We start from the raw sequence: 26,135 nt of genomic DNA on the forward strand, positions 1-26,135 counted from the left end.
GCTGGGGATGCTCTGCTGCTCATCGTCCTCAAGCCTGTGCTTCCGGGTGCATACCACTGGGGCCTTGGGGAGGCACCATGGTGACCACACTGGGCACACATGGCCCAGGGCCAGGCAGCCACCCTCCGCGAAGCCCAGCCCAGCTGGATGTACGTGATGGGTGGGCTGTGGATGGCAGTCATGGTTGGAATGATTGTGCGGTACAGGGAATGGTTGAAGAGGGTGAGCGGATGTTGGCCAGGATGGCATCCAGGAGCAGCTGGCATAGGTACCGCTGTTTGGTCGGTGGCACCGGGGGCAGTGGGGGAGTGGGCTGGAGCAGGATGGGCATGGTCAGCAGCCCGGAACCTGAGGGTTCCCCATGTAGGGGGCTATGCCACCCCAGGCCCGTCCTCACAGCCAGATTCCCGAGGCCTCTCTCTCAGCCTCCACCCTTGTGCAGACAATGTTGGCCGATCCTGGGTATAATCCCCACCCCCACAGCCTTGTCCGCCCCGGAGTCCCTGCTCCCTCTGGGCCGGGTGGCAGAGGCACCGATGGGGGCCGCAGACAGAGAGTGACTTCTCCCACGTTCCCACCCAGCACAGCAAACCTGGCCTGGAAAAGGCCTGGTGGGCAGGGTCTCAGGTCAGGCCCAGCCCCTACCCGGCCACCCTAACCTTGAAGGCCCCTCCCAGCAGTGCTCCCAGGAGCTCTTGGGGGAGCCCCAATTCTCCCAGGGATGCCCAGGATCCCACACTCACCACTGCCATGTCAGTTTTGAGTTTTTTTTTTTTTTTTTTTTGAGATGGAGTCTCACTCTGTCACCCAGGCTGGAGTGCAATGGTGCCATCTCAGCTCACTGCAAGCTCCACCTCCCGGGTTCACGCCATTCTCCTACCTCAGCCTCCGAAGTAGCTGGGACTACAGGCACCCGCCACCACGCCCGGCTAATTTTTTTTTTTTTTTTTGTATTTTTAGTAGAGACGGGGTTTCACTGTGTTAGCCAGGATGGTCTCGATCTCCTGACCTCGTGATCCGCCCGCCTCGGCCTCCCATCGTGCTAGGATTACAGGCATGAGCCACTGCGCCCAGCCAATATTTTTAAATAAAAAATTACAAAGCTGTTTTTCTTAAAATGTTACAATAAAATTGTATCTGTGTGTAAAATATATCTATTTTACGTGTACCTGTGTGTGTGTGTGTGTGTATGTGAGAGAGAGAGAGACAGAGACAGAGAGAGAGAGAGTTATGAATTAGGAAGCATATGTACCAAAACATTAGGAGTAGTTGAGTAATGAGATTATGAATGATTTGCACTTTCTTCTTTATACCTTATCAATCATCATCTCAAAATTTACAATCAGAATTCATTATAAGCTATTGTTTGTTTATTTATTTATTTATATTCACAGTGGTGTGATCTCAACTCACTGTAACCTCAGCCTCCCAGGGTCAAGCAATCCTCCCACCTGAGCCTCCGGAGTAGCTGGGACAAATCAAAGTTAAGTTTTCTTCAGTTTAAAATAACTTGTTATAATTATGTTGTTTAGCCTCATGGTAACTGGAAAACAAAAATCAATAATAGACACCCTAAAAATGAAAAGCAAGCAATTAAAACACACTACCAGAAAAAATTACCTCACTACAAATAGACAGGAAGGAAGGGAAGGAGGAAAGAAAAGAAAGAAAGAGAGAGATCAGAGAGAAGAGAAAGAGGAAGGAAGGGAGAAAGAACAAAAGAAAAAAGAGAGAATAGCAAAACAACCAGAAAACAAGTAACAAATGGCAGTAGTATGTTTTTAACCGTTAATAATAACCTTGAATATAAATGAATAAAATTCTCCAATTAAGACAGAGTGGCTGAATGGATTAAAAGACAAGACCCAATTATATACTGCCTACAAGAAACTCAGTTCACCTATAGACATACATAGACTGAAAGTGAAGACATGATAAATGATATCCCATACCAGTGGAAACAAAAAAAGCAGGAGTAGCTCTACTTAGATTATATAGACTTTCAGTCAAAAAAAGAAAAATATGAAGATAATTATATAATGAGAAAGAAGTAAACAGCAGCATAACAATTACAAGTGCATATGCAACCAGCACTCAAGCAACTAAATACAGTAGCAAATATTAACAGATCTTAAAGCATAGACTGCAATACAGTAACAGAATGCCTCAATGCTCCGCTATAATCAACACCCCACTATCTTCAACGGACAGATCATCCAGACAACAAAACATCATCAGTTAAACTGTACTCTATACCGAATAGACCTAACATTTACACAGCTTTCCATTCCACAACTGCACAATGCACATTCCACTGAATAGCATATGGATTATCCTCCACAACAGACTATGCGTTAGGCCAAAAAACAAGTCACAACACATTTTTAAAAACCGAAATCATGGCCGGGCGCGGTGGCTCATGCCTGTAATCCCAGCACTTTGAGAGGCCGGCGGGGGGCGGATCACAAGGTCAGGAGACAGAGATCACAGAGATCATCCTGGCTAACACAGTGAAACCCCGTCTCTACTAAAAATACAAAAATTAGCTGGGCGTGGCGGCGTGCGCCTGTAGTCCTAGCTGCTGGGGAGGCTGAGGCAGTAGAATGCCGTGAACCCGGGAGGTGGAGCTTGCAGTGAGCCAAGATCGCGCCACTGCACTCCAGCCTGGGCGACAGAGCAAGGCTCTGTCTCAAAAAAAAAAAAAACAAAACAAAACCTGAAATCATATCAAGTATCTTTTCTGACCACAGTGGAATAGTACTAGAAATCAATAACCGGAGGAAAAACTGTACAAATATATGGAAATTAAAATACATGCTCATGAACAACCAATAAATGAAAAAAAGAAAATTAAAAATTTATTGAAAAAATAATAGAAACACAACATAACAAATCCTGTGGGATGCAGCAAAAGCAGTTGTAAGAGCAAAAGGGCATAGCTATAAACACCTACATCAGAGAAGTAGAAAGATCTCAAATAGCCAACCTGACAGTACACCTGAAGTAATGAGAAAAATGAGAAAAATAAAATGCTAAAATTAGTACCAAAAATATCATAAAGATTAGAGAAGAAATTTAAAAAATAGAAACAAAAAATACAAAAAATCAATGGAACAAAGAGCTGGATTTTTTAGAAAAAAATCAAAACTGACAAGCTTTAACTAGACTAAGGAAAAGAAAAAGAAAAAATCATAGATGAAAAAAGACATTACAAGTGATAACACAGAAATATGAAGGATTGTAAGAGATTACTAAAAACACCTATATAAAAACAAGTTGGAAAATCTAGGAGAATTGATAAATTTCTGGACACATAACAAATTCCCAAGATAGAATGATAAACAAAAAACCGGAACAGATCAATAATGAGTAATATAATTAAAGCAGTAATAAAAAGTCTTCCGTCAAACAAAAACACAAGAATCATGGTTTTACTGCTGAATTCTACCAAACATTTTTAAAAGAGCTAATACCAATTTTACTCAAAATATTCCCCAAAAAATGAAGAGAAAGGAAGTCTTTGAAACTTGTTCTATGAGGACAGCATGACCCTGGTACAAAAACCAGACCAGGAAACAACACAAAAAGAAAACCACGGGCATTTTAAATATCCCTCATGAACACAGATGCAAAAAAATTTTCAGCAAAATACTTGAAAATTGCACTTGACAACACAATAAAAAGATGATGTGCCATGATCAAGTGGGATTCATCCCAGGAATATGAGGATGATTTAATAAAACACAAATAAATAAATGTACGACATCACATTCAGCGAATCAGGAACAAAAACCATATAATCATTTCAGTAGATGCTGAAAAAAATAAAAATCAACATTCCTTCATGGCAAAAACTGAACAACATGAGTACAGAAGGAACATAGCGCAATAAAGGCCATATATGATAAACCCACAGCTAACATCATAATCAATGGGGAAAGGTTAAAACTCTTCCTCTAAGGCCTGGAACGAGTGTGGCTACTTTTACACCACTTTTATTCATCATAGTACTGGAAGTCCTAGGTAGCGCAATTAGACAAGAGAATGCAATAAAAGGCATCCAAATTGGAAAAAAGGAAGTCAAACTGTCTCTGTTTGCAGGTGACATGATCATATATATATACATAGAGAAAGAGAGAACCCTAAAGATTACACAAAATCACCTACTAGAAATAATTTAGTCAAGTTGCAAGATACAATATCAACATATAAAAATCAGTAGCACACCCATGCACCAATAGTGAAATACCTAAGAAAGAAATCAAGAAAGCTATTTCATTACCAAAAAAATTATATCTAGGGATAAACTTAACCAAAAAGACAAAAGATCCCACAATGAAAACTCTAAAACACAGATGAAAGCTATTAAAGCAGACACAAGTAAATGGAAAGATATCCCATGTCCATGCACTAGAAGAATATTGTTAAAATATCTATATCACCCAATGTGATCTACAGAGTCAATGCAATCCATGTGAAATTACAAAAGACATTCTTCATAGAAATAGAAAAAAAAATCCTAAAATTCACATGGAAACGCAAAATACCTCAGATAGACAAAAGAATCCGGAATAAAAAAAAGCTGGAGGCATCACATCTGACTTCAAAACATACTACAAATCTGTAGTAAGCATGGTAATACCAAAACAGCTTAATACTATCAAAAAAAGGGGCGGGGGAGAAACAGAGAAACGAAGGAATGACAGACATAGACAAGTGAAACAGAATAGAGAAATCAGAAATAAATTCACACATTTATGGTGTACTCATTTTTAACAAAGGCACCAAGAACACACATTCGGGAAGGACAATCTCTTCAATAAACTGCTAGGATAACTCAACACCCACATGTACAGGAATACATCTAGGCCGTTATCTTACCATATACAAAAATCTACTCAAAATAAAGATTTAAATGTAGGACCTGAAACTATAAAACTACTAGAGAAGAAAACATAGGATAAATCCTTCATGAAACTGGTTAGGACAAGGAATTTTCAAATAGACATCAAAAGCACAAGCAACAAAAGCAAAGATGTAATTACATTAAACTTGTCAAAAGCACAAGCAACAAAAGCAAAGATGTAATTACATAAAACTTAAAAGCTTCTGCAAAGCACAGGAAGAAATCAGTAGAACGAAGAAACAACCCAGAGAATGGAAGACAGTATTTGCAAACTATGCATCAGCCAAGGGGTTAATACACAAAATATATAAATACTCAAAAGCAAAAATACAAATAATTTGATTTAAAAAAATCTACCCCAAATCTTTGTCTCCCACCATTATTTTCCCACCTTCTTTTCCCGACCGCCTTTGGCCTCCTCCCCCTCGCCACCTGTTTTCTTCCTCCATCTACCCCAAAACTTTTTCCCCACCATTTTTCCCCACCGTCATTTCGCAAAGCCTTCTCTACTCTCTCACTCACCACCCTTTTCCCCATCCACTTACCCACTTTCCCCACTGTTTTTTCCCACCGTCTTTTCCCTTTCTCCCTGGCCACCTTCTTTCCCCCCATCCCACTCTCATCACCCTCTTTTGCTCCTTCATCTAAGCAAAAACATTTTCTCCCGTCTTTTCCCAAACCCTTCTCCCCACTCCTGCTGCTCACCACTTTTTCGCCCTTCATCTACCAGAAAACTGTTTTCCTCATCGTCTTTTCCCCCGCTCCTCCTTGCCACCCTCTTTCCCTTCTCTACCCAAAAACATTTCACCATAGTCTTTTCGCAAAGCCTTCTCCCCACTCCTGCTCACCTCCCCCTTTTCCCCCTCCATCTACCCCCCAGAATATTCCCTACGGTCTTTTCACAGTCTTCCCCCCTTCCCACTCGTCCTCTTCTTTGCCCTATCCTGCTTGCTACTCTCTTTTTTGCCTTCCATCTACCCCAAACTATTTTCCCATTTTTTCCCCAACTCTCTTTCCCTGCTCCCTCTCGTCACCCTCTTTCCTCCTCCTCGTTACCCTCTTCCCCCCACCATCTACCCAAACCTTTTTACCCACTGTCTTTTCTTTCTCCACCGTCTTTCTTTCCTGCCCACTATCTTTTTGCAAAACCTTGTCTTCCTCCCGCTGGCTACTCTTTTCCCTTCCCCCACCTGTTACCCTCTTTTCCCCCTCTATCTACCCAAAACCTTTTCTCCCCACTGTCTTTTCACAAAACCTTCTCTCTCTACTGCTCAACGCTGTTTCTCCCCGCCACCACCCTCTCTTTCTTCCTCCCCTTGCCACCCTCTTTTCCTCCTCCATCTACCCATAAACATTTTACCCACCATCTTTCTGCAAAACCTTCCCTCCCTCCCGCTCCCCACCCCGTTTTTCTCCCTCCATCTACCCAAAAACTTTTTTTCCCACTATCTTTTCCCCACCGCCTTTTTGCAACGCGCTCTCCTGCTCACTATCCTCTTTTCCCTTTGGCACTAACCACCCTCTTTACCCCCTCCATCTATCCCCAAACTCTTTTCCTCCTCTTACCGCTTCCGCCGCACTGCCGTCTCGGTCGCGGTTACCACCAGTCGCAGCGAGGCGAGCCACGGTGTAGCGGCTCCAGCCTCCAGCGTACGGCTGGTGATTACCCATTCCTGGTCCTCTAAGCCGGGCACTGAGCAGCTCCACAGGAAAATACGGGAACGTGGAAGAGCCTGACTTCCCTTCAGCAGCAGGCGTATACCGCGGTTATATACAGGAGGATTCCTGACTGCATGTTCTGATTGGATGAGAAAAACCCTCCAGGGTTACTTGGATTGGACTTTATTATCATGTTCTGATTGGATGAGAGCCAGTCTTAAGACAACCAATCACAGCATGAAAATAAAGTCCAATCAGAGTAGGCCTAGAGGTTTTTCTCTCATCCAATCAGAACATGTAGTCTGGGAACCACATGTGCCTAACCTCAGTACGTAAAGCATGCGGAGGTGGCATCAGGTCATTTCAGGCTCTTCAGTGTGGGCGTTTGGTATCCGGCATGGCTGCTACCTGTTTCTGGCTGGAGCCTCGGACACTGGCTCACTGCAGTTGGTGGTGTCGACAGAGCGGTAGGAGGGCAGCCAGTAGCGGGAGCTTCTCCTGCCGGGCAGGAAGACGAGTAGAAGGGAGCGGCACCGAGGCATGCTGGAGGCTGGAGCCTGAGCCCCTGGGGCTCGCCTTGCTGTGGTTGGTGGTGACGTGGGACACTGCAGCTCGGCCAAAGTGGTAGAAATGTCCTGGTGTAGGTGAGTTATCCGGGGATGTACTGCCCGCCTGTGGGGGCAGGGGTTGGGTGTCCTATTGGGGCTCACTGCCCGAGGCTCCACTGCCTGTGTCAGGGGGCTGGTTGGGGGCACTCTCTGAGGTTGCATTGCTGGCGGTGGAGGGGGGCGGTTTTGGCTGGCTATCCGGGGCTACACTGCCCGTGGTGGCGGGGGTGGTGCAGGGGAGGCAGGTTGTGTGCACTAACGTGTACTGCCGGTGGCGGGGGAGGGGTTAGGGGCGCTATTTTCTGCTGCACTGCCCGGGGCGGGGAGTGGTTTGGGTGGTTATTTGGAGCTACAATGCTGGCAGTGGGGGGTGGTTTAGGAGTGTTGTCGGGTGCTGCACTGCCCTTACTCAGGGTGCGCTATCAGGAGCTGCGCTACCTGTGGTGGGGTGGGGGCGGCGATTTTGAGGCACTGTCTTGTGCAGCAACACCTGTGGCTGGGTCAGGTTGTGGGCACTATCGGGTGCTACACTGCCTGTGGAGGGGGTGGTTGGGGGGGGTATTGGGGTTACACTGCCTGCAACTGGCACAGGGTGTGTTGGGTGTGCTGTCCGGGGGCTACACTGCCGGCGGCAGGGGTCAGGTTAGGGTTGCTACGGGGGCTATACTGCCAGTGGTGTTGGTCGGCTGCAGAGGTGGTGGGGACAGCAACAGCCATGGTCTCCTTGCTCCTTCGGGTGACTCTTCTCTTTTCCAGACTCTAGAGTTCCTGCTCGTGCAATCTTGAGCAGGGCAGGGCCCCCACACCCACTGCGGTTCTCTGGCCTGCACCTCCCGCCCACACCCCATACTCTGTGTTGGGGAGACCACCTGGGACTACCGGGTGGGGATTAGTGGGCATCGCGGGGGACTGTGGGAACAGGGCACTGTGGGTGGAGGTGTCAGGAACGGGAACCAGCAGTTGAGTGGGGAGGGCTGGCTGGGTCTGAGTTTCTCCTACTCCTGCTCCCCGAGGAGTGCAGCCCTGGTGGGCCCAGCAATTTCTGGCCAGTTGCACCTGGATGGGGGTGGTTTCAGCATAGGCACTCACACACACTCCAGTTCCTGGCCAGCTTTTGCCAGAAAGAGAGGCTGGACTTTGGCGGGTGGGTGTGAGTGCCTTAGCTGAAGCTGGTCCCTGCCACCCAGTGGCCAGTGTGACAAGGTGAGGCTCTAACGTTACCACTCCCTGCATCCCATTCTAGGCTTTTCTGGCTTTGCCCGTCTAGCTGCTCCAAGCCAGGCTGGAGGAGGAGGAGAAGGAATCACCTGTGGTACGCTGGAGCCTGCATGTGGCATGACTCTGCAGCTCGCCTCGTGTGATTGATGGCAACCACCGAGACTGCAGCTCGACAGGAGTGGTAGGAGGGTGCCCGCGGGGGCAAGGTGGTAGGAACCTTGTAGGGTGGGCTGCTGCATTGACGGCGACAGCAATTGTATTGGCATTGGTGCTAGTGGTGGTAGTGGCAGAAAGTCTGGGGACTGGGAAGGGGGAGTAGGAGCACTGCAGGGCCCAGTCCGACCTGGGGTGGGGAGGAACCTGCGGGTGCTGTACCATGGGCCTCGGTGGCAGTGGTGGAGGTGCACTTAGGGAAAGGAGTCCTCCCCCTTCTCTTGCAATCTCTGGAGGGTGCCCTCCTTCTGAGCCAGGCATGAGTGGCAGCATTGTCTCATTCTTGACAAAATTTAGGGGGTGACTGTGTGTGTGTGTGTGTGTGTGTGTGGCTTTTTTTTTTTTTTTTTTTTTTTTGAGGCAGAGTCTCGCTCTTTCGCCCAGGCTGGAGTGCAGTGGTGCGATCTCGGCTCACTGCAAGCTCTGCTCCCTGGGTTCACACCATCCTCCTGCCTCAGCCTCCCTAGTAGCTGGGGCTACAGGCGCCTGCCACCATGCCCAGCCAATTTTATTTTTGTATTTTTAGTAGAGATGGGGTTTCACAGTGTTAGCCAGGATGGTCTAGATCACCTGACCTCATGATCCGCCCACCTTGGCCTCCCAAAGTGCTAGGATTATAGGCGTGAGCCACCACTCCCAGCCATTTTTTCCTTCTTTTTTGTTGTGATGGTCTTGGACTTTTTCAAATTCTGTGAATTGGGGAGGGGATAAAAGGTGTCATAATAGGCCTTCTAATTCCTGCACCTGTTCTTTTTGCTTTTTCTAGTCTGTGTATTCTTCTCATCTTCTTGTTCCTCTTCATGTTCTTTTGCTGCTGCTTCTATTTCATGTTTCTATTCTTGTTTCTCCTCCTCTTTTTGTTTTCTTTATGCCAAGCAATGGCCTTAACAAACAACAAGCCAAAATTGTCACTGTGTTGTATTTTTAAAATAACTGGTCCTTTACTATGTTTTAGGGATGAGGAAAAAAATCAGTTGTATAATTAGTTACTTGAATAGCTATGCTTTCATGATTGTGTTAAACCACTTATGCCTAGTGTTGCATTATTGGAATGGTAAGCCTGAGGGAGTTAATTACATCCTACTGCTCAAGGTCATTAGAAGGTTTGATTTTTCACTCGTGCAAAAATTCAAAAAATTGCAGCCTCTGGCATAAATGGGCTAATGCGTTATAAGTAGTTATTCAGAGAATCAAAAAATGAAGCATCACATAAAAATATTGGTGGCAAACAGCCATTTCATCTCTCTCACATATTTGGAGCTATGCAAGAGTCACGGGGTAAGTTCTAATTTATGAGGTTATTAAGTGAACTGTATTGCCTTCATTTTCTCTGCCACCATTTCCTTTGTTTTCTTTTTTTTTTTTTTTTTTTTGAGATGGAGTTTTGCTCTTGTTGCCCAGGCTGGAGTGCAATGGGGCAATCTCGGCTCACTGCAACCTCCGCTTCCTGGGTTCAAGCAAGTCTCGTGCCTCAGACTCCCGAGTAACTGGAATTGCAGGCATGTGCCACCATGCCCAGCTAACTTTGTGTTTTTAATAGAGATGGGTTTTCTCTATGTTGGTCAGGCTGGTCTTGAACTCCCGACTTCAAGTGATCCACCTGTCTCAGCTTCCCAAAGTGCTGGGATTGGAGGTGTGAGCCACCACGCCTGGCTCTCTGCCACCATTTTCAAGAGTATTGTCATCTGCCTGAGCAAACCTGGTTCATCACCACCTCTTTGCAAGAGAAAAAGGAAGTGGGGAGAATTGTGTGTAATTTTTTTTTTTTTTTTGAGATGAAGTCTCGCTCTTGTCCCCCAGGCTGTAGTACGATGGCCCGATCTTGGCTCACTGCAACCCCTGCCTCCTGGGTGAAAGCAGTTCTCCTGCCTTGGCCCCCTGAGTAGCTGGGATTATAGGTGCCTACCACCATGCCCGGCTAATTTTTGTATTTTTAGTAGAGATGGGGTTTCACCATGTTGGCCAGGCTGGCCTAGAACACCTGACCTCAGGTGATCCACCCACCTCGGTCGGCTGTGTGTATTTTAAGGCAAAGATTCACAACCAAAAACAAGGCTTTATTAACTTTTGTATCTAAGAACCTGCAGTGTTGAGCCCTCTTTTATTCCTAGTATTACTACTTTTGGTGTGAACTTTTTATTTTTATTTTACTGATTCCTCTAGAAGTTTATGCATTTTCTTGACTGCTTTAAAGACAATCTATATTGTATCATTTTTCAAGCCCATAGAAATGTGTAAGGCCTATAATTTGAACACTTGTTATTTTTAAGGTTATAAGCATGTAATATACCGTTGATACATGGAAGAATATGTATAAATACCACTAGATAGGTTATATTGAAGAGATAATATATAAATTTTTGTCCAGAGTTGATGGGGTGAATTTGTAGGTGTGTTTCTCAATACATTGTGTCCATGTTTTAAAGCATATAGAAATTTGAATACTGTTTAACCTCATATAGTCCTTGTTTATAGGTTTAATATTTCTAAAGACTAAAGACGTCCCAGCTCCCTTTAAGATTCAGTAATACTAATAAAACTTGAGATATACAGGGTTAGAGTCCAACAAATTCAAAGGAAAATTGTTAAATTATATAGCCGTAGAGCAGGAATGAAACCCAGGTTCTAAGTTCCAAGGGGGCCATGAGCTACCATACAGGTGCATCAGTGACTGGGCATAGAGTTGGCAAAATTATGTAAGAGAGTGAGCTGTGGATCCTAATTATGTGAACATGAATTTTTGAACTGCATGGTGCCTCAGTTTATCCATCATTACAGTGGGGACAGTAGTAAGTTTTTCTTTTTCTGCTCAGTTGTCTGAATTATTACCCCAGTCTCTCTTGTTGCCACTCTTGATGCCCACATGAGAGGATCTAAGGTAATTTCTGACAACCTGGGACTCCTTAAGGAAAAACAGAAGGTTCCACAAACCCCATTTTAGGAAGAAACCTCTGTTTTCCTCATGGAACCCCAAGAACTTTAAGCAGACAGGTCCCTCTCAAAAATCTAAGGCTCTCCTCTGTTTTGCCTTGCGTTGTCTGATCTTTTTGGTTTGGATGGGCATCAGAAATTAGTAGGGGAGAGAGATCTAAAGAAAATTGTGGATATGAAGATGTATTTATTGTAAGAAATGTTATGAAGGAAAGAAATGTTATATGAGAGAGGATCTTATATGGCAAATTGTTGTCCTAAAGTAGAATGACTAATTACGAAAGAGGGAAATACAGGTCTGGTCAGATAAATTTAATCATGTCATAGATAGTCTGTGGAAGTTGTGTTATGGTTCATAAAGTGGGAAAGAAAAACTGAACAACTGCTAGATCTTTTCTTGTCTAGAAGTGTTGTGTATGTGATGTATATATAATGGCTCAGCTTAAAAGAAAATGAAAGCTCTTAAATATTTTGTAGGAAAAATAGAAGCTCTAATGCCTTTTATTTCATGTGACTTCAGTAATCTTTGGGAAATAAAGATGGTGTTAAAATCAGTGGTAAAATAAAAATATCTTCAAAATTTATCCATTTGGTCTAATTTAAGTCAGAGGTTAAGTTTTAGAAGTGCTTTAATGTCATAAATTGATGCTTTGACTTTGGAAAATAGTTTTGTTTACCTGGTTTGGAGCCGTTAGATTTCTAGGTAAGGTCTCCGGACAGGTGGAGTTAGCCATGTCTCCTAGCTATGCTGGAAGGAGTCAGATTTTATCTGCAGTTCTGTCTTGTATCCTAGACTCTGCACCTGGTATGCAATTAAAACTTACTGCTGCTGCTAATCTCTGGGTTCCATTTAAAATCCTTCCATCACATGAATACTATCCCCTGTACTAAATTTTTCCACAATTAAATACTTAGAATCATTTTTGCTGACTTGACCCAACCATTAGTGATATATTTTAAAAATGCTTATAATGTGTCACAATGTATTTAGCAAATGTAGGGAATGACATTTTTACTTTCGTCAGCATTTACGTAGCATTTATGTAGCAATGCTCTCAAGTATTTTTAATCATTTAAACGTTAGATAATAGATATGTTTTTGATTCCTTTTTTTCTATGTAAATAAATATAATTATGAGATATTTAGTGAATAGTATCAATTGCATATGTCACTTACAGAATATACAATGAAGTTAGGATTATTTTTATACACTACATCATATTTACTTGTTGGCTTTACAATAACTTAGAAATAATATTCTGGATTAACTGTGTGACTCATGAGGGAGTTTGTGCAATTATAGTCTTTACAAATTTTTACTAGATTTTTCAAGACTTATGCTAGAACTTTGAGAACAAGGTAATAAATAAGCATATCTGTTAATATCACCTTTGGTCAACTCTTGGCTAGACCCAGTGATAATGTAGGAATTAACATAATTTTTCTACTAAAGGTGTTGGATTTGTTCCGAGAGACCACAGTTCAAAGTCATTGACAAAGTTTAAAAATTGTTAGATTAAAACCTTTTAGTGTGTTTGAAATTGTTTTGTAGAAAAATATCCTGGTTTGCATTGATAGGTTTTTTTTTAAATAACAACTAGACCAAGAGAAAGGGAGAGTAGTGATAAATGTCCATGTTTTCGAGTTGAAAAGTAACAATCAGTATATTACAACAGATGGATTTGATGTCAAATTACAAATGCTGAGAGCGTTATATGTAACTGACTTGCCAGAGTAATTATACAAGGCAAAGAAAGGAAAGGCATCTAAATAGGAAGGGAAGGGGTGAGATTGTCTGTGTTTTAGACTCCACAAAAAACCCATTACAGCTGATAAACACTATATTCAATAAAGTTGAGAGTTACAAAATTAACATTGGTTTCTATACACTAATGACAAACTATTATCTGAAAAATAAGGTAATTCCATTTATAATAGCAACAAAATAAATATATAAGTAAATCAAAGAGCAAGGAGTAATTTTAATGAAGGATGTGAATGATTTGTATACTGAAAATTATAGCACATTGATGAAAAAAATTGAAAGTGACAAATAGAAAAAGTCCTATATTTATCAATTGAAAAAATTAATATTGTCAAAATTTCAATGCTACTCAAAGCATTCTACAGATTAAATGCAACCGCTATCAAATTCCAATGTCATTCTTCACAGAAATAGAAAAATTAGTCCTAAAATCTGAATGGAACCACAAAAGATGCTGAAAAACCAAAGCAATCTTTAGCAAAAAGAACAAACCTGGAGGCATCAGACTACCTAATCTTTGACAAAGCAAACAAGAAAATGGGAAAGGACACCCTATTCAACATATGGTGCTGGCATAATTGGCAAGCCACATGCAGGAAAATGAAGCCGTTCTTCAAAGGTTAAATACAGAATTACCACATGACTCAGTAAATTCACTCCTATGTATACACCAAAAATAAATGAAAACAAATGCCTTACACATAAAAGTATTTATAGCAACAAAAAGTAGGAAACAACAGAAATGTCCATGAATTTTGGAGTGGATTAATAAAATGTGGTCTGTCCATAAAATAAAATATTACTTGGCAATGAAAAAGAAAAACAATACATGCTCCAAAAAGGATGAACATTGAAAACATGATAAATGAAAGTAGTAAGTCACACGTAACTATATTATTATGATTCCGCTTACATGAAATGTCCAGAATAGGCAAATCCTTCCAGAATAGGCAAATTCTTAGGAAGTAGATGGATGATTGCCTAGGGCTGGGAGGGGTTTAAAGGAAGAATGGGGAAAATAGGGAAAGATTGCTAATGGGTGCAAAGTTTCTTTTAAGGAGCATAAAAATGTTCTAAAATCGTGGTGATTGTTTAACTAGTTAATACACTTAAAAAAACTGAATTTTATACTTTAAATGAGTGAATTAAATAATATATAAATTATATCTCAATGAACCTGTGAAAAAAGTTAAAAAATATGTGGTATGTGTAAACAAAAAGTTCTTCATTTTATTTCCTAGGGTTTTGGGGAAAAGGTGGTGTTTGATTGTATGAGTAAGTTCTTTAGAGGTGATTCAGGAGATTTTGGTGCACCCAACACCTGTGCAGTATACACTGTATACACTGCACCGGGGCAGGAGCTGGCTGCAATCCTGTGGCCCCAAATGCCCCCTTGCTGATGGCCTCGTGTTCTGGGTGCGGAGCAAAGAGGAGCAGGTGTCGAAGGCACCTCAGGCAGGCCCTGGGCTCGGTGGGCGTCTTGTGCTCCGCGATTTTGAGGCCATTTGCAGCCAGCTCCATCAGCCCGAGCTCCCAGCTGCAGCTGCTGCCATGCACAACAGCACCGCCAGGAGTGTCCTGGGGGCTTTCTTCAGAGGAGGCTGTCAGCATCCTCAAGTTCCAGACGCTTAGCCCCAGTCCTCCTTTAAGAGGCTTTTTTTTTTTTTCACCAGAGGCTTCTCAGTGGCTTGAAAGCTCAGCTGACTCCCACGAAGTTTGCCGGAACTCAAGGCTGTCAGTGACATTCGTGGCGCCAAGACTTAAGCAGGCGGGTTGCATGCATCGGCCAGTGTCTGTGCCACGTGCACTGACGCCACCTGAGATGCGCACGCCGCACGCGCACGCCGCACGCGCACGCCGCACGCGCACGCCGCACGCGCACGCGCACGCCGCACGCGCGGCAGCAGCTTGGCTGGCTTGTAACGGCTTGCACGCGCACGCCGCACGCGCATAACGGTTTGGCCGGCCTGTAACGGCTTGCACGCGCATGCTGCACGCGCGTTAACGGCTTGGCTGGCCTGTAGCGGCTTGGCTTGGTTTTGCGTTCTTGGCTTGGCTTGGCGTTGGTCGCTTGGATTGACGTTTCCTCCTTGGATTGACGTTTTCTCTCTCGTGTTCCTTTGCTGGGCTTGACCTTTTCTCTGCTGGGTTTGGCATTCCCTTGGGTGGGCTGGGTGTTTTCTTGGGGGCGGGGGTTGGCCCTTTCTGGGGTGGGCGTGGGGTCGCCCAGGGGGGGCGTGGGCTTTCCTCGGGTGGGTGTGGGTTTTCCCTGGGTGGGGTGGGCTGGGCTGGAATCCCCTGCTGGGGTTGGCAGGTTTTGGCTGGGATTGACTTTTCTCTTCAAACAGATTGGAAACCCAGAGTTACCTGCTAGTTGGTGAAACTGGTTGGTAGACGCGATCTGTTGGCTACTACTGGCTTCTGGCTGTTAAAAGCAGATGGTGGCTGAGGTTGATTCCATGCCGGCTGCCTCTTCTGTGAAGAAGCCATTTGGTCTCAGGAGCAAGATGGGCAAGTGGTGCTGCCATTGCTTCCCCTGCTGCAGGGAGAGCGGCAAGAGCAACGTGGGCACTTCTGGAGACCACGACGACTCTGCTATGAAGACACTCAGAAGCAAGATGGGCAAGTGGTGCCGCCACTGCTTCCCCTGCTGCAGGGGGAGCGGCAAGAGCAACGTGGGCGCTTCTGGAGACCACGACGACTCTGCTATGAAGACACTCAGGAGCCAGATGGGCAAGTGGTGCCACCACTGCTTCCCCTGCTGCAGGGGGAGCGGCAAGAGCAACGTGGGCGCTTCTGGAGACCACGACGACTCTGCTATGAAGACACTCAGGAACAAGATGGGCAAGTGGTGCTGCCACTGCTTCCCCTGCTGCAGGGGGAGCGGCAAGAGCAAGGTGGGCGCTTGGGGAGACTATGATGACAGCGCCTTCATGGAGCCCAGGTACCACGTCCATGGAGAAGATCTGGACAAGCTCCACAGAGCTGCCTGGTGGGGTAAAGTCCCCAGAAAGGATCTGATCGTCATGCTCAGGGACACTGACGTGAACAAGAAGGACAAGCAAAAGAGGTAACCAGGCCTGGGCTGGGAGGAGGTGGGACGTGGGGGGATGATGGGGACATACCCTCCTGGCGGGGGAGGAGGGGGACCTGGCTTTCTCGCCTCCGCAGGCCTCACACCACCCTGGATGTGGAAACCTCAGAGAGGTCAGGGTACAGGGCCCTTTATGAACAGCAACACAAAAACAAAACTTTAGCTGATTTCCAATCATAATTTCCCTCATAGAACACTAATAGACTGTTTTAAAGTGATTTAACTTGCAAAATTAATTAAGTCAATGCAGCAGATTATTTTTAATCTACAGATTTTAAAACAATGTTCTATACATTACAGAAAAGTGTATATTGAGAACTAAGAACGAAGCCCCATAACACATCAACTTCAGGGCTAAATATTCTTCAAATAAAATCCAGTATGGATTTTATATCAATGTACAGTATGTAAATATGTTCTTTACTGAGGAACCTTAGAAGGAAACTGAAATGGGAAGATGGTTCCTGTGCTTGAATAGGAAGATTGAATTTTCTTAAGATGTGAGCTTTTTGGCTGGGCGCGGTGGCTCACGCCTGTAATGCCAGCACTTTGGGAGGCGGGCGGATCACGAGGTCAGGAGATTGAGACCATCCTGGCTAACACGGTGAAACCCCGTCTCTACTAAAAAATATAGAAAAAATTAGCTGGGCGCAGTGGTAGACGCCTGTAGTCCCAGCTACTCAGGAGGCTGAGGCAGGAGAATGGCGTGAACCCGGGAGGTGGAGCTTGCAGTGAGCCAAGATAGTGCCACTGCACTCCAGCCTGGGCGACAGAGCGAGACTCCGTTTCAAAAAAAAAAAAAAAAGATGGGAGCTTTTTCTATTTATCACTTTTACCTAAGCCAAATAAAAATAGCAAAGTTTTAGCGTTTTTAAATTACACATGTTGTCTTTTATTATTGTGATAAATTAATTTTTTGTAACAGAATGGAAAAAGGCTGCTTTTCCAGATATCAAAATGTGCATGTTATTTATTTCCACAAATTGTTTACTAACAGCTGAAAAGACATCAATGAATACAACAGAATAGGAAATTTAGAAATACCCAAATATATGTAAGAATTTAGCGCTTGATAATGGTGGTGTTTTTTATTATTTGAAAAAGATGGATTGTTCACAATTCATGTTTGGAGAAAACTAGCTAGATTTTTATGTCACAAAAATAAGAGTATAGATTAAAAATTTTAAATATACAAAAAGAGAAACATACCAGAAGAGAAACATACAAATGCCTATTTATATATGCAGATATATATTTATATATATACTTTTTTTTTGATGGAGTCTGACTCTGCTGTCCCAGCTGGAGTGCAGTGGTGCGATCTCGGCTCACTGCAACCTCTGCCTCCTAGGTTCAAGCAATTCTCTGCTTCAGCCTACTGAGTAGCTGGGATTACAGGCGCCTGCCACCACGCCTGGCTAATTGCTTTGTATTTTTAGTAGAGATGGGGTTTCACCATCTTGGCCAGGTAGGTCTTGAACTCCTGTCCTCATGATCCACCCACCTTGGCCTCCCCAAGTGCTGGGGTTACAGGCGTGAGCCACTGTGCCTGGCCTGTATTTGCAGACATAATAAAATAAGCTCATTTTAAAATTGGGCAAAGTACTTTTTTTGCATATCTACCAGTGACCTATGCACATAGGAAAAGATAGCGTTCCTGGTAGAAGAAGGAATTTAAGTTAGAAGAGGAATGAAATACTGTTTTCTATTTAAGTTAGAAGAGGAATGAAAGGCCGGGTACAGTGGCTTACGCCTGTTACCCCAGCACTTTAGGAGGCTGAGGCAGGTGGATCATGAAGTCAGGAGTTTGAGACCAGCCTGGCCAGTGTGGTGAAATCCCATCTCTACTAAAAATACAAAAAATTAGCTGGGCATGGTGGCGCACACCTGTAATCCCAGCTACTCAGGAGGCTGAAGCAAGAGAATTGCTTGAACCAGGGAGGTGGAGGTTGCAGTGAGCCGAGATCGTGCCACTACATTCCAGCCTGGGTGATAGAGTGAGACTCCGTCTCAAAAAAAAAAAGAAAAAAAAAAAAAAGGAATGAAATACTGTTTTCTATCCACAAAGTTTGTGAGGATGAAGAACAGTGGTACTTATGTAGTTGTTTAAAGTTTAAATTGCTACAGCTTTTCAAACAGACACTTTAGTGGTAAGAAGCACATTTAAAAAATGTTATGCTTTTTACTCATCAATTCCATTATACTGAAATATCTTTACCAAATAGAGGTCTGTTTTTCTTAGTATTGATTAAAATAGCAGTGTATTTAGAAGAACCCACGTAAAGATTTCATGGACAAATTTCAGTGCATCCATAGGATGGAATAATATGTAACAATTGAGGTTGTCAGTAGATACAGAGATATGTCGACATGCAAAGATGTACTTTGCTATAACAAGTGAGAAAAAAATCAGTTGGTTACACATATACATGAACAGAATCTGCTCGTGTTAGCTGAAAATATGTAGAAAATATAATCAAACTTGTTTCTGGGGATTTGTAAGTGAAGTTTTTCCCTTTCTCTTACCTGTGATTTCTGCAATGAACATCTGAAGTTTTAGTTAAGGTTCATTAGTAATGCAATAATCCTTGGGAAGAGAAGGAATATGCTTCTTGCATAGATGCAAATAATTTCTCACATTCTATTATTTATTTTTCTGTCTGTTGTTGGCTATCTTCCGTGAACTTTTACCCTCTTCAGAAGTAGAGGGATTGTGTTTACCTGTTCCTGTAGATTTTATTGTATATACATTTTATTACATAATTATCTTTTCACTATATATAAACATGTAAAAAGTATGAATTAATCATTTTAGTTGTTATATATTTATGAAAATTAAAATAGCAAATATAAATGATTATTACTATTGGAAATGTATTGCACTACTCTATAGGAGTTTTCTTTAAAAATATTGAACTCCCAAGCTGTGTTCATCCATTCTTTCAATCCATTTAGTCATCAGACATAAGCCAGACACCTATTATGTGGCAGGCGTATTCTACTATCTCTCAAGATCCTTCCATCTTTGAAAACTTCATGTTTATCTGCTGGGCGTGAGCAAGCTGAGAGATTTAAAATTGTGGCATTAGGACTTAATCTCAATTGGAGCTTTTCCTCCCTCCTTTCAAACAGAAGCATTTCTGAAGGTAGAAAATAGTAAAAGACAACCCTTAACTGCCCTTTTGAAAATTTAGAGGTCTTGGATAAAGACTGTTTTAGTTGTTTTAAGAACTAAAATGTGGTACATAAACAGCATGGAATACTATGCAGCCATAAAAGAAGGAACGAGAGCATGTCCTTTGCAGGGACATGGATGGTGTTGAAAGCCATTATCCTTAGCACACTAACATAGGAAGAGAAAACCAAATACTGCATGTTCTTACTTATAGGTGGGAGCTAAATGGTGAGAACACACAGATACCTAGAGGGAAGCAACACACACTGGGGCCTATCAGAGGGTGGAGGGTGAGAGGAGGGAAAGAAGCAGGAAATAGAATGAATGGGTACTGGGCTTAACACCTGGGTAATAATCTGTACAACCAACCCCTTTGGCGCACGTTTACCTATGTAACAAACCTGCACATCTGGCACATGTACCCCTGAATGTAAAAGTTGAAAAAAGCTCCACAAATCGTTTCATAATTCTGTTTTAAAAAGAGAAAATTTATAACAGTCTTAAATCCTAATATGAATGATTGGAAATACCTGATGTAGATATATTGTATAAATCTAAGTATTGAAAAAAATGAGCCCATGCTATTCATTTGAATTCCAAGTTTTCTTTGGCTTAAAGTTTATTGAAAACCAAAGTAAGAATTGGTTTATTTTAGAAATTTATTTTTGTTTTCGCCTCAGCTTTCTTATTCCATAGTTCTTTTAAGAACTAAAATTTATCTAAATGCTGGTCATCTGACTGGAACCGCCCCGGACCTGTTGTAACATATTCTACTTCATGTAAGGCACCAGGGATTGTGTGATGCCCCATTATTTTATGCCTCAATAAGAGAATTATTTAAATGCCGCCAATTATAGTAAATCATGAATTGTAAGTGGTATTTCAGTGGAGACAACATGGAGACAATGATCATCTTAGAATCACTAAAATACAATGTTAGCTGTAATATTTAAAACACACCTCAAAGTGTAGGTATAATTGTATCATCTCAGTTAATTCAAATGTTGTCTTTAGTGGTATCAGTAAAAATTATAATATCTAACAATTATTGAGCTGTTATTTGTGTTAGGAACTATTCTATATCTTTTGTGCAGAGTCTCATTTAAGCATTAGAGTGGTTTCCTGTGAGAAAGCTACTATTTTCATTCCTATTTTATTGATGAGGAAACTGAGACGCCAAAAGGCTAAGCAACAGCCAGGAAGTGACAGAGCTTCAAGTAGGATTCCAGCCCACGTTGAATGTCATCCAAGGGCTATGCTCTTTGTATTCATATAGGCTGCCCTTTCATTAATACAGCGAGCAATGAGAGATAATAAATAGTGTGCTTTTTTCATGGGAAAGTTAAATGTTTGTTTTGAAGGCAGAGTAATAGCAGGCTATTCAGTGTTTGCAATTACATGAGTCATTGCTATGGCTGTAGCTAGTGCACTACAATTTCCTAAAAAGTCTTCTTACTCTCATAGGACTGCTCTACATCTGGCCTCTGCCAATGGGAATTCAGAAGTAGTAAAACTCCTGCTGGACAGACGATGTCAACTTAATGTCCTTGACAACAAAAAGAGGACAGCTCTGATAAAGGTACGCAGTAGCCAACTATATCAGTGTGAGGTGGGTTTGATTTCAATACATAGCATAAAAATGAGTTTTCTCCTTTAAATATAACTAGGTGGTGAAAGCTGTGGAATGTTATTTTGAATTCCTAGGATTTGTAATTTGTTTTTGGTCTAATACTGACAGGCCGTACAATGCCAGGAAGATGAATGTGCGTTAATGTTGCTGGAACATGGCACTGATCCAAATATTCCAGATGAGTATGGAAATACCACTCTACACTACGCTATCTACAATGAAGATAAATTAATGGCCAAAGCACTGCTCTTATACGGTGCTGATATCGAATCAAAAAACAAGGTATAGATCTACCAATTTTATCTTCAAAATACTGAAAAGCATTCATTTTTAACACTGACCTGTGTAAGGGCCAGTCTTCCATATTTGGAAGCTCAAGCATAACCTGAATGAAAATATTTTGAAATGACCTAATTATCTAAGACTTCATTTTAAATATTGTTACTTTCAAAGAAGCATTAGAGGGTACAGTTTTTTTTTTCAATGCACTCGTGGTAAATACTTTTTTTTGAAAACACTGAATTTGTAAAAGATAATACTATTTTTAAATTTTTCCCTCCTAGGATTTTTTCCCCCTAATGAATGTAAAATGGCAAAATTTGCTCCGAAATAGGTTTTACATGAAAACTCCAAGAAAACTTAAACGTGTTTCAGTGAATAGAGATCCTGCTCCTTTGGCAAGTTCCTAAAAAACAGTAATAGATACGAGGTGATGCGCCTGTCAGTGGCAACGCTTAAGATATTTCTGATTGCTCATGTGGCAGAAGTGGAAAGCGAAAAAGAGAGCAATCAGAAATATCAAGGCCAATTTGGAAATTAGGTAATAGAGGGAAAAGACCATGAAGAGGTTGTGTGTGTGTGTGTGTTGTTGTTGTTGATTGATTTGTTACCTTTGTATGGTGAGACAAGGTTCTCTTCAATTTTAGAGAATGACAGTTTTCAGTTTGGGAGAGGGAGTTAGTGGGTTGTAAACTGAATAGAGATCAATTTTAGGAGGCCTCTGAGGAACCAGATTGGCAGTGAATAGGTGGTAATGTAAGGGGAAACCCTTGAGCAGAGGGAATATCAAGTAATTAACTGACTTAGTATCCTATTCTGGTAGAAATGGCCAATTAGAGTCTCAGCTCTGCTTTCAAGTCTAGAGTGTCTGGATGGGAAGGTGGAAGATAAATAAGTAACAAGATCAAGTTGGATTTTGAGTTTACTAGACCCTGTTCTCTTACCGGGGAAAATCATGTGGTATTTTCAGCAAATGGGTCTCTCTCCTACTCCTTACTCTTTTTGGCCAAATCTTCAAATGAGAAAGGGAATTGGTCATATGGGTGAGAAATGAGACTGAAGTAATTGTCTGTTGTACTAGCTTTCAGCTAGAATTGTGCATCCCAGTAACCTGAGGAAAATTTTTAAATAATCAACAAGTCTAGGCTTTTTCTGAATATTTTGATACAGTAAGTCTAATAAAGCCTGAATATGTATATATGAAAATGTTTCGTTGAAGCCAGGCATGGTGGTACGTGGCTGTAGTCCCAGCTGCTAGGGAGGCTGAGGTGGGAGGATTGCTTGAGCTCAGGAGTTTGAGTCTAGCCTGGTCAACATAATGAGACCCTGTCTCTAACAACAACAACAACAACAGTTTTCTCAAAATCTGGAAACACTCCTGCTTAAGAACCACTGAATACATAAATGTAATATGTAAATTCTTATGTCTCAGAAACTTAAGGTATCTCTACAAGAGTTGGAGTTGGATATGTGCTTATTTCTTTAAATCTTTCCTTTCCAATAACATTAATCTGACTTTTTTTTTTTTTTTTTTTTTTGAGATGGGGTCTCACTCTGTTTCCCAGGCTGGAGTGCAGTGGTGTGATCACAGCTCCCTGCAGCCTCGACCTCCCCAAGCTCAGATGGTCCTCCAACCTCAGTTTTTTGTTTTTTTATTTTTCAGTAGAGATGAGGTTTTTGCTATGTTTCTCAGGCTGATCTTGAACTCCTGGGCTCAAGCGATTCACCCACCTCAGCCTCCCAAAATGCTAGGATTACAGGTGTGAGCCACCATTCCTGGCCTAGTCTGACTTTTATCTCTGTGACTGAGACATTAAAATGAATATTATTGGTAGTATGTATCAGCTTACAAAATAATACCTTTTCCTTCCTACCATCAGTTATTCACTGCCATTCAGAAGGTCTTTAGAAATTTGCTGTGAGTGGCCCTCTCAGGATTTTGTGTCTCTTTGTTCAGTCATTCAAGTGCTTAGGTCAGTAAGTCGTTAGAGCAGAGTTTTCTCAATTAGAATTGTAGCAAATTCTAAACCGGTTTTTGTCAATTGATGCTGTATTATGGACTATCCAGTGTGTCTCTTTAGTATGTAGAGCTTTGGCATAATCAGAATGGCAGTTTTAAACACTAAAAACCATGGAGTTATTAAGAATACAGATAGGAATTCTGTTAATTTAGTTTCAGTAGTCCTATGAACTGATGATTTAGTTAATCTGGGAAAATTAAATACAAATAGATTTTAAATAAATGTTGGAAAATTTTTTCAAATGGGCAGTATGAGTTTTAATAGCAATTTTTGTTGTATGTTGGAGGTTGAACTTTTGGTAAAACATGAAACTAAAGAAATACTTTACATGCAGATTCTTGCTTTATACACAATTTATCTTAGGGTTGAGGATATAGAGACAAAAGATACAGCCCCTGCCCTCAAGGAGCTCTTTGTTTAGATGGGAAAAATATTACCATCCAATAACACCATGCCAAATGCTGAGTTAGAAGCAAAGAGCCTTGGAAGCAGTAAATGTTTCAAGTGAGTTTTTGAGATGATTAGAGTTACTGTGGTGAGGCAGAGAAGGGGTGTTTCCAAGGGAAGGAGCAGCATGTGGGAAAGCACAGAAGGGTGAGAAGGAAGCGACTGCATTTTATTTACTTTCTATGCGTGTAAGTCCATAAGATCTTATATAAAGTTTCCACTTGGGTTGAGGAATATGTACTTTTTTGAATTACATAGGTTTTTGCTTTATATTGTTTTACAGCATGGCCTCACACCCCTGCTACTTGGTGTACATGAGCAAAAACAGCAAGTGGTGAAATTTTTAATCAAGAAAAAAGCGAATTTAAATGCGCTGGATAGATATGGAAGGTATAGTTCTTTCTTTTAATCTGTGTTCTAGATGGATAGCAGTCACTCAAGTCATAAATATTAAATTAAAAGATTAATGTATACTTACTGGGATGTAGTGATCAGTATCAACACAAATCAGTTAGGCAGAAAAACAATTACTTGGACTGGGCAACATAAAGAACAGTTTTAGTAGGATTCGTCTTCTCATTATATTGACTGATGTTATTTGTTATGTGACATTTTTGGTTATATGATCTTATGTTAGCTAAAGGCATTTCATATTAATTTTATGAAGTTTGAACTTTAACTTTTAGTTTACTTTATGACTCAGTATTGAACTTCTTAACCCTTTCTAATAGTTTTTAACCTCTGTGTCTTCATGCTTTTCCACTAAATATGCTGTATTAAACATAAATAGGGGTTGAAAATCCTTTTGTCTTTTCTATGACTCTGCTTTAAGTTGCTTTCTTTGAAGAATATTAATGTTAGCTTATCCCTACATGACAATTAATTGCTGTTCCCACATACTGTGGGTTCAACAGCTTTTTTCCTTTTTTATTTCCAGTGTATTTTGGTGTTTTTAGTTTTAATTGGTATGGAGAGAGGGAGTGAAGATAGTTTTAAGTGGATACACTTTTCCTTTAATGAAGGCAAGATGTAGGTGGGTGATAAAGAGAAAAGAGCTAGGCTTTGGATTCACACAAGACTGGGTTAATTCCTAACTTTCTTACTTGCTAGGTGTGTGACCTTGGGGATGTTATTTACCACCAAATGTGTTGTCATATATGAAAAGTAGGAGAATATATCCTTCAAAGTTGGCTGTGCATAAGTAAGAAAGATAAATGTAGGATTTAATTCAGTGCCTAACACATGGTTATTGGCACCATTAACTGAAACTCCTATGACTACTATTCTTACCATTGTTATTATTACTGCTTTCAGCATGCAGAGAGCTCTTATTTCTCTTACCCCCTAGCTGATTTTGTATTACAGCATATCAGTCTAGGGAAGCTGTGACGAACTCTTCACTTAAATCTTTGTCCACTTCAGATAAGTGGCCCTAACATTGTTTCTTGCCCATCAAAGGATGTTAAATTAGTAGCTTCTGCTATGCAATACCCCACTGAGATAAGAGGGTTTTTTTTTGTCCCTTCCTTTTAACCTTTGTGGTATTTTACAAAGATGAACACTTGAGCACTCAAGATGCTTATGTCTTTTAGTGCATGTAAATGTTTGATTCTGCACAGACAGGCAAGATGTTACATTGGTAAAGTGTATCAAATTAGCTTTAAAAATAACTTTATTACAGTTCCTATCTCTGTCATTTTAGAACTGCTCTCATACTTGCTGTATGTTGTGGATCAGCAAGTATAGTCAGCCTTCTACTTGAGCAAAATATTGATGTATCTTCTCAAGATCTATCTGGACAGACGGCCAGAGAGTATGCTGTTTCTAGTCATCATCATGTGTAAGTGCTTACATTAAAAGGCTAGTTAATGCTGAATTGAGGTTTAAAATAATTATAACAGTTGCATCTTACATATCAGGTGAGATGTCATAGTTTGGTTCAGGTAGTTTTCGCGTGGCAGTGAGTTAGTCCCCTGCATCAGCCAGAAATCAGACAAAAAGCAAGACAAGTTAGAAGTACCAATGGGTGCGGGATTCTTTATCTCAGGACTTTTAAGATCTTTATCCTTAGAGATCCCAGCATTGTTCATTTGATCCAAGTGTAACACCTATGCATGGGATAAAAAATAGTGTCACATCTTTAATTTTTCTGATTAGTTATTTGGGTCTTGAAATGTCCAGTTTAGCG

General features: G+C 41.6%; 1 protein-coding gene across 1 annotated transcript in view; it reads left to right on the forward strand.

Moving 5' to 3' along the window:
• The first annotated feature begins 7,624 nt into the window (after positions 1 to 7,624).
• The window catches only part of LOC129397338 (POTE ankyrin domain family member E), a 58,634-nt gene continuing 40,123 nt past the window's right edge, over positions 7,625 to 26,135 (forward strand). Inside the window, exons 1-5 of the mRNA XM_055109398.3 lie at positions 7,625 to 16,371; positions 21,035 to 21,149; positions 21,309 to 21,482; positions 24,231 to 24,337; positions 25,650 to 25,787. Coding sequence (XP_054965373.1) covers positions 15,740 to 16,371; positions 21,035 to 21,149; positions 21,309 to 21,482; positions 24,231 to 24,337; positions 25,650 to 25,787 — 1,166 coding nt within the window. The 5' untranslated portion in view covers positions 7,625 to 15,739. The remainder of the gene's footprint in view (positions 16,372 to 21,034; positions 21,150 to 21,308; positions 21,483 to 24,230; positions 24,338 to 25,649; positions 25,788 to 26,135) is intronic.

This window comes from Pan paniscus, chromosome 13 (genome assembly GCF_029289425.2).
Source record: "Pan paniscus chromosome 13, NHGRI_mPanPan1-v2.0_pri, whole genome shotgun sequence".
Classification (NCBI taxonomy): Eukaryota; Metazoa; Chordata; class Mammalia; order Primates; family Hominidae; genus Pan; species Pan paniscus.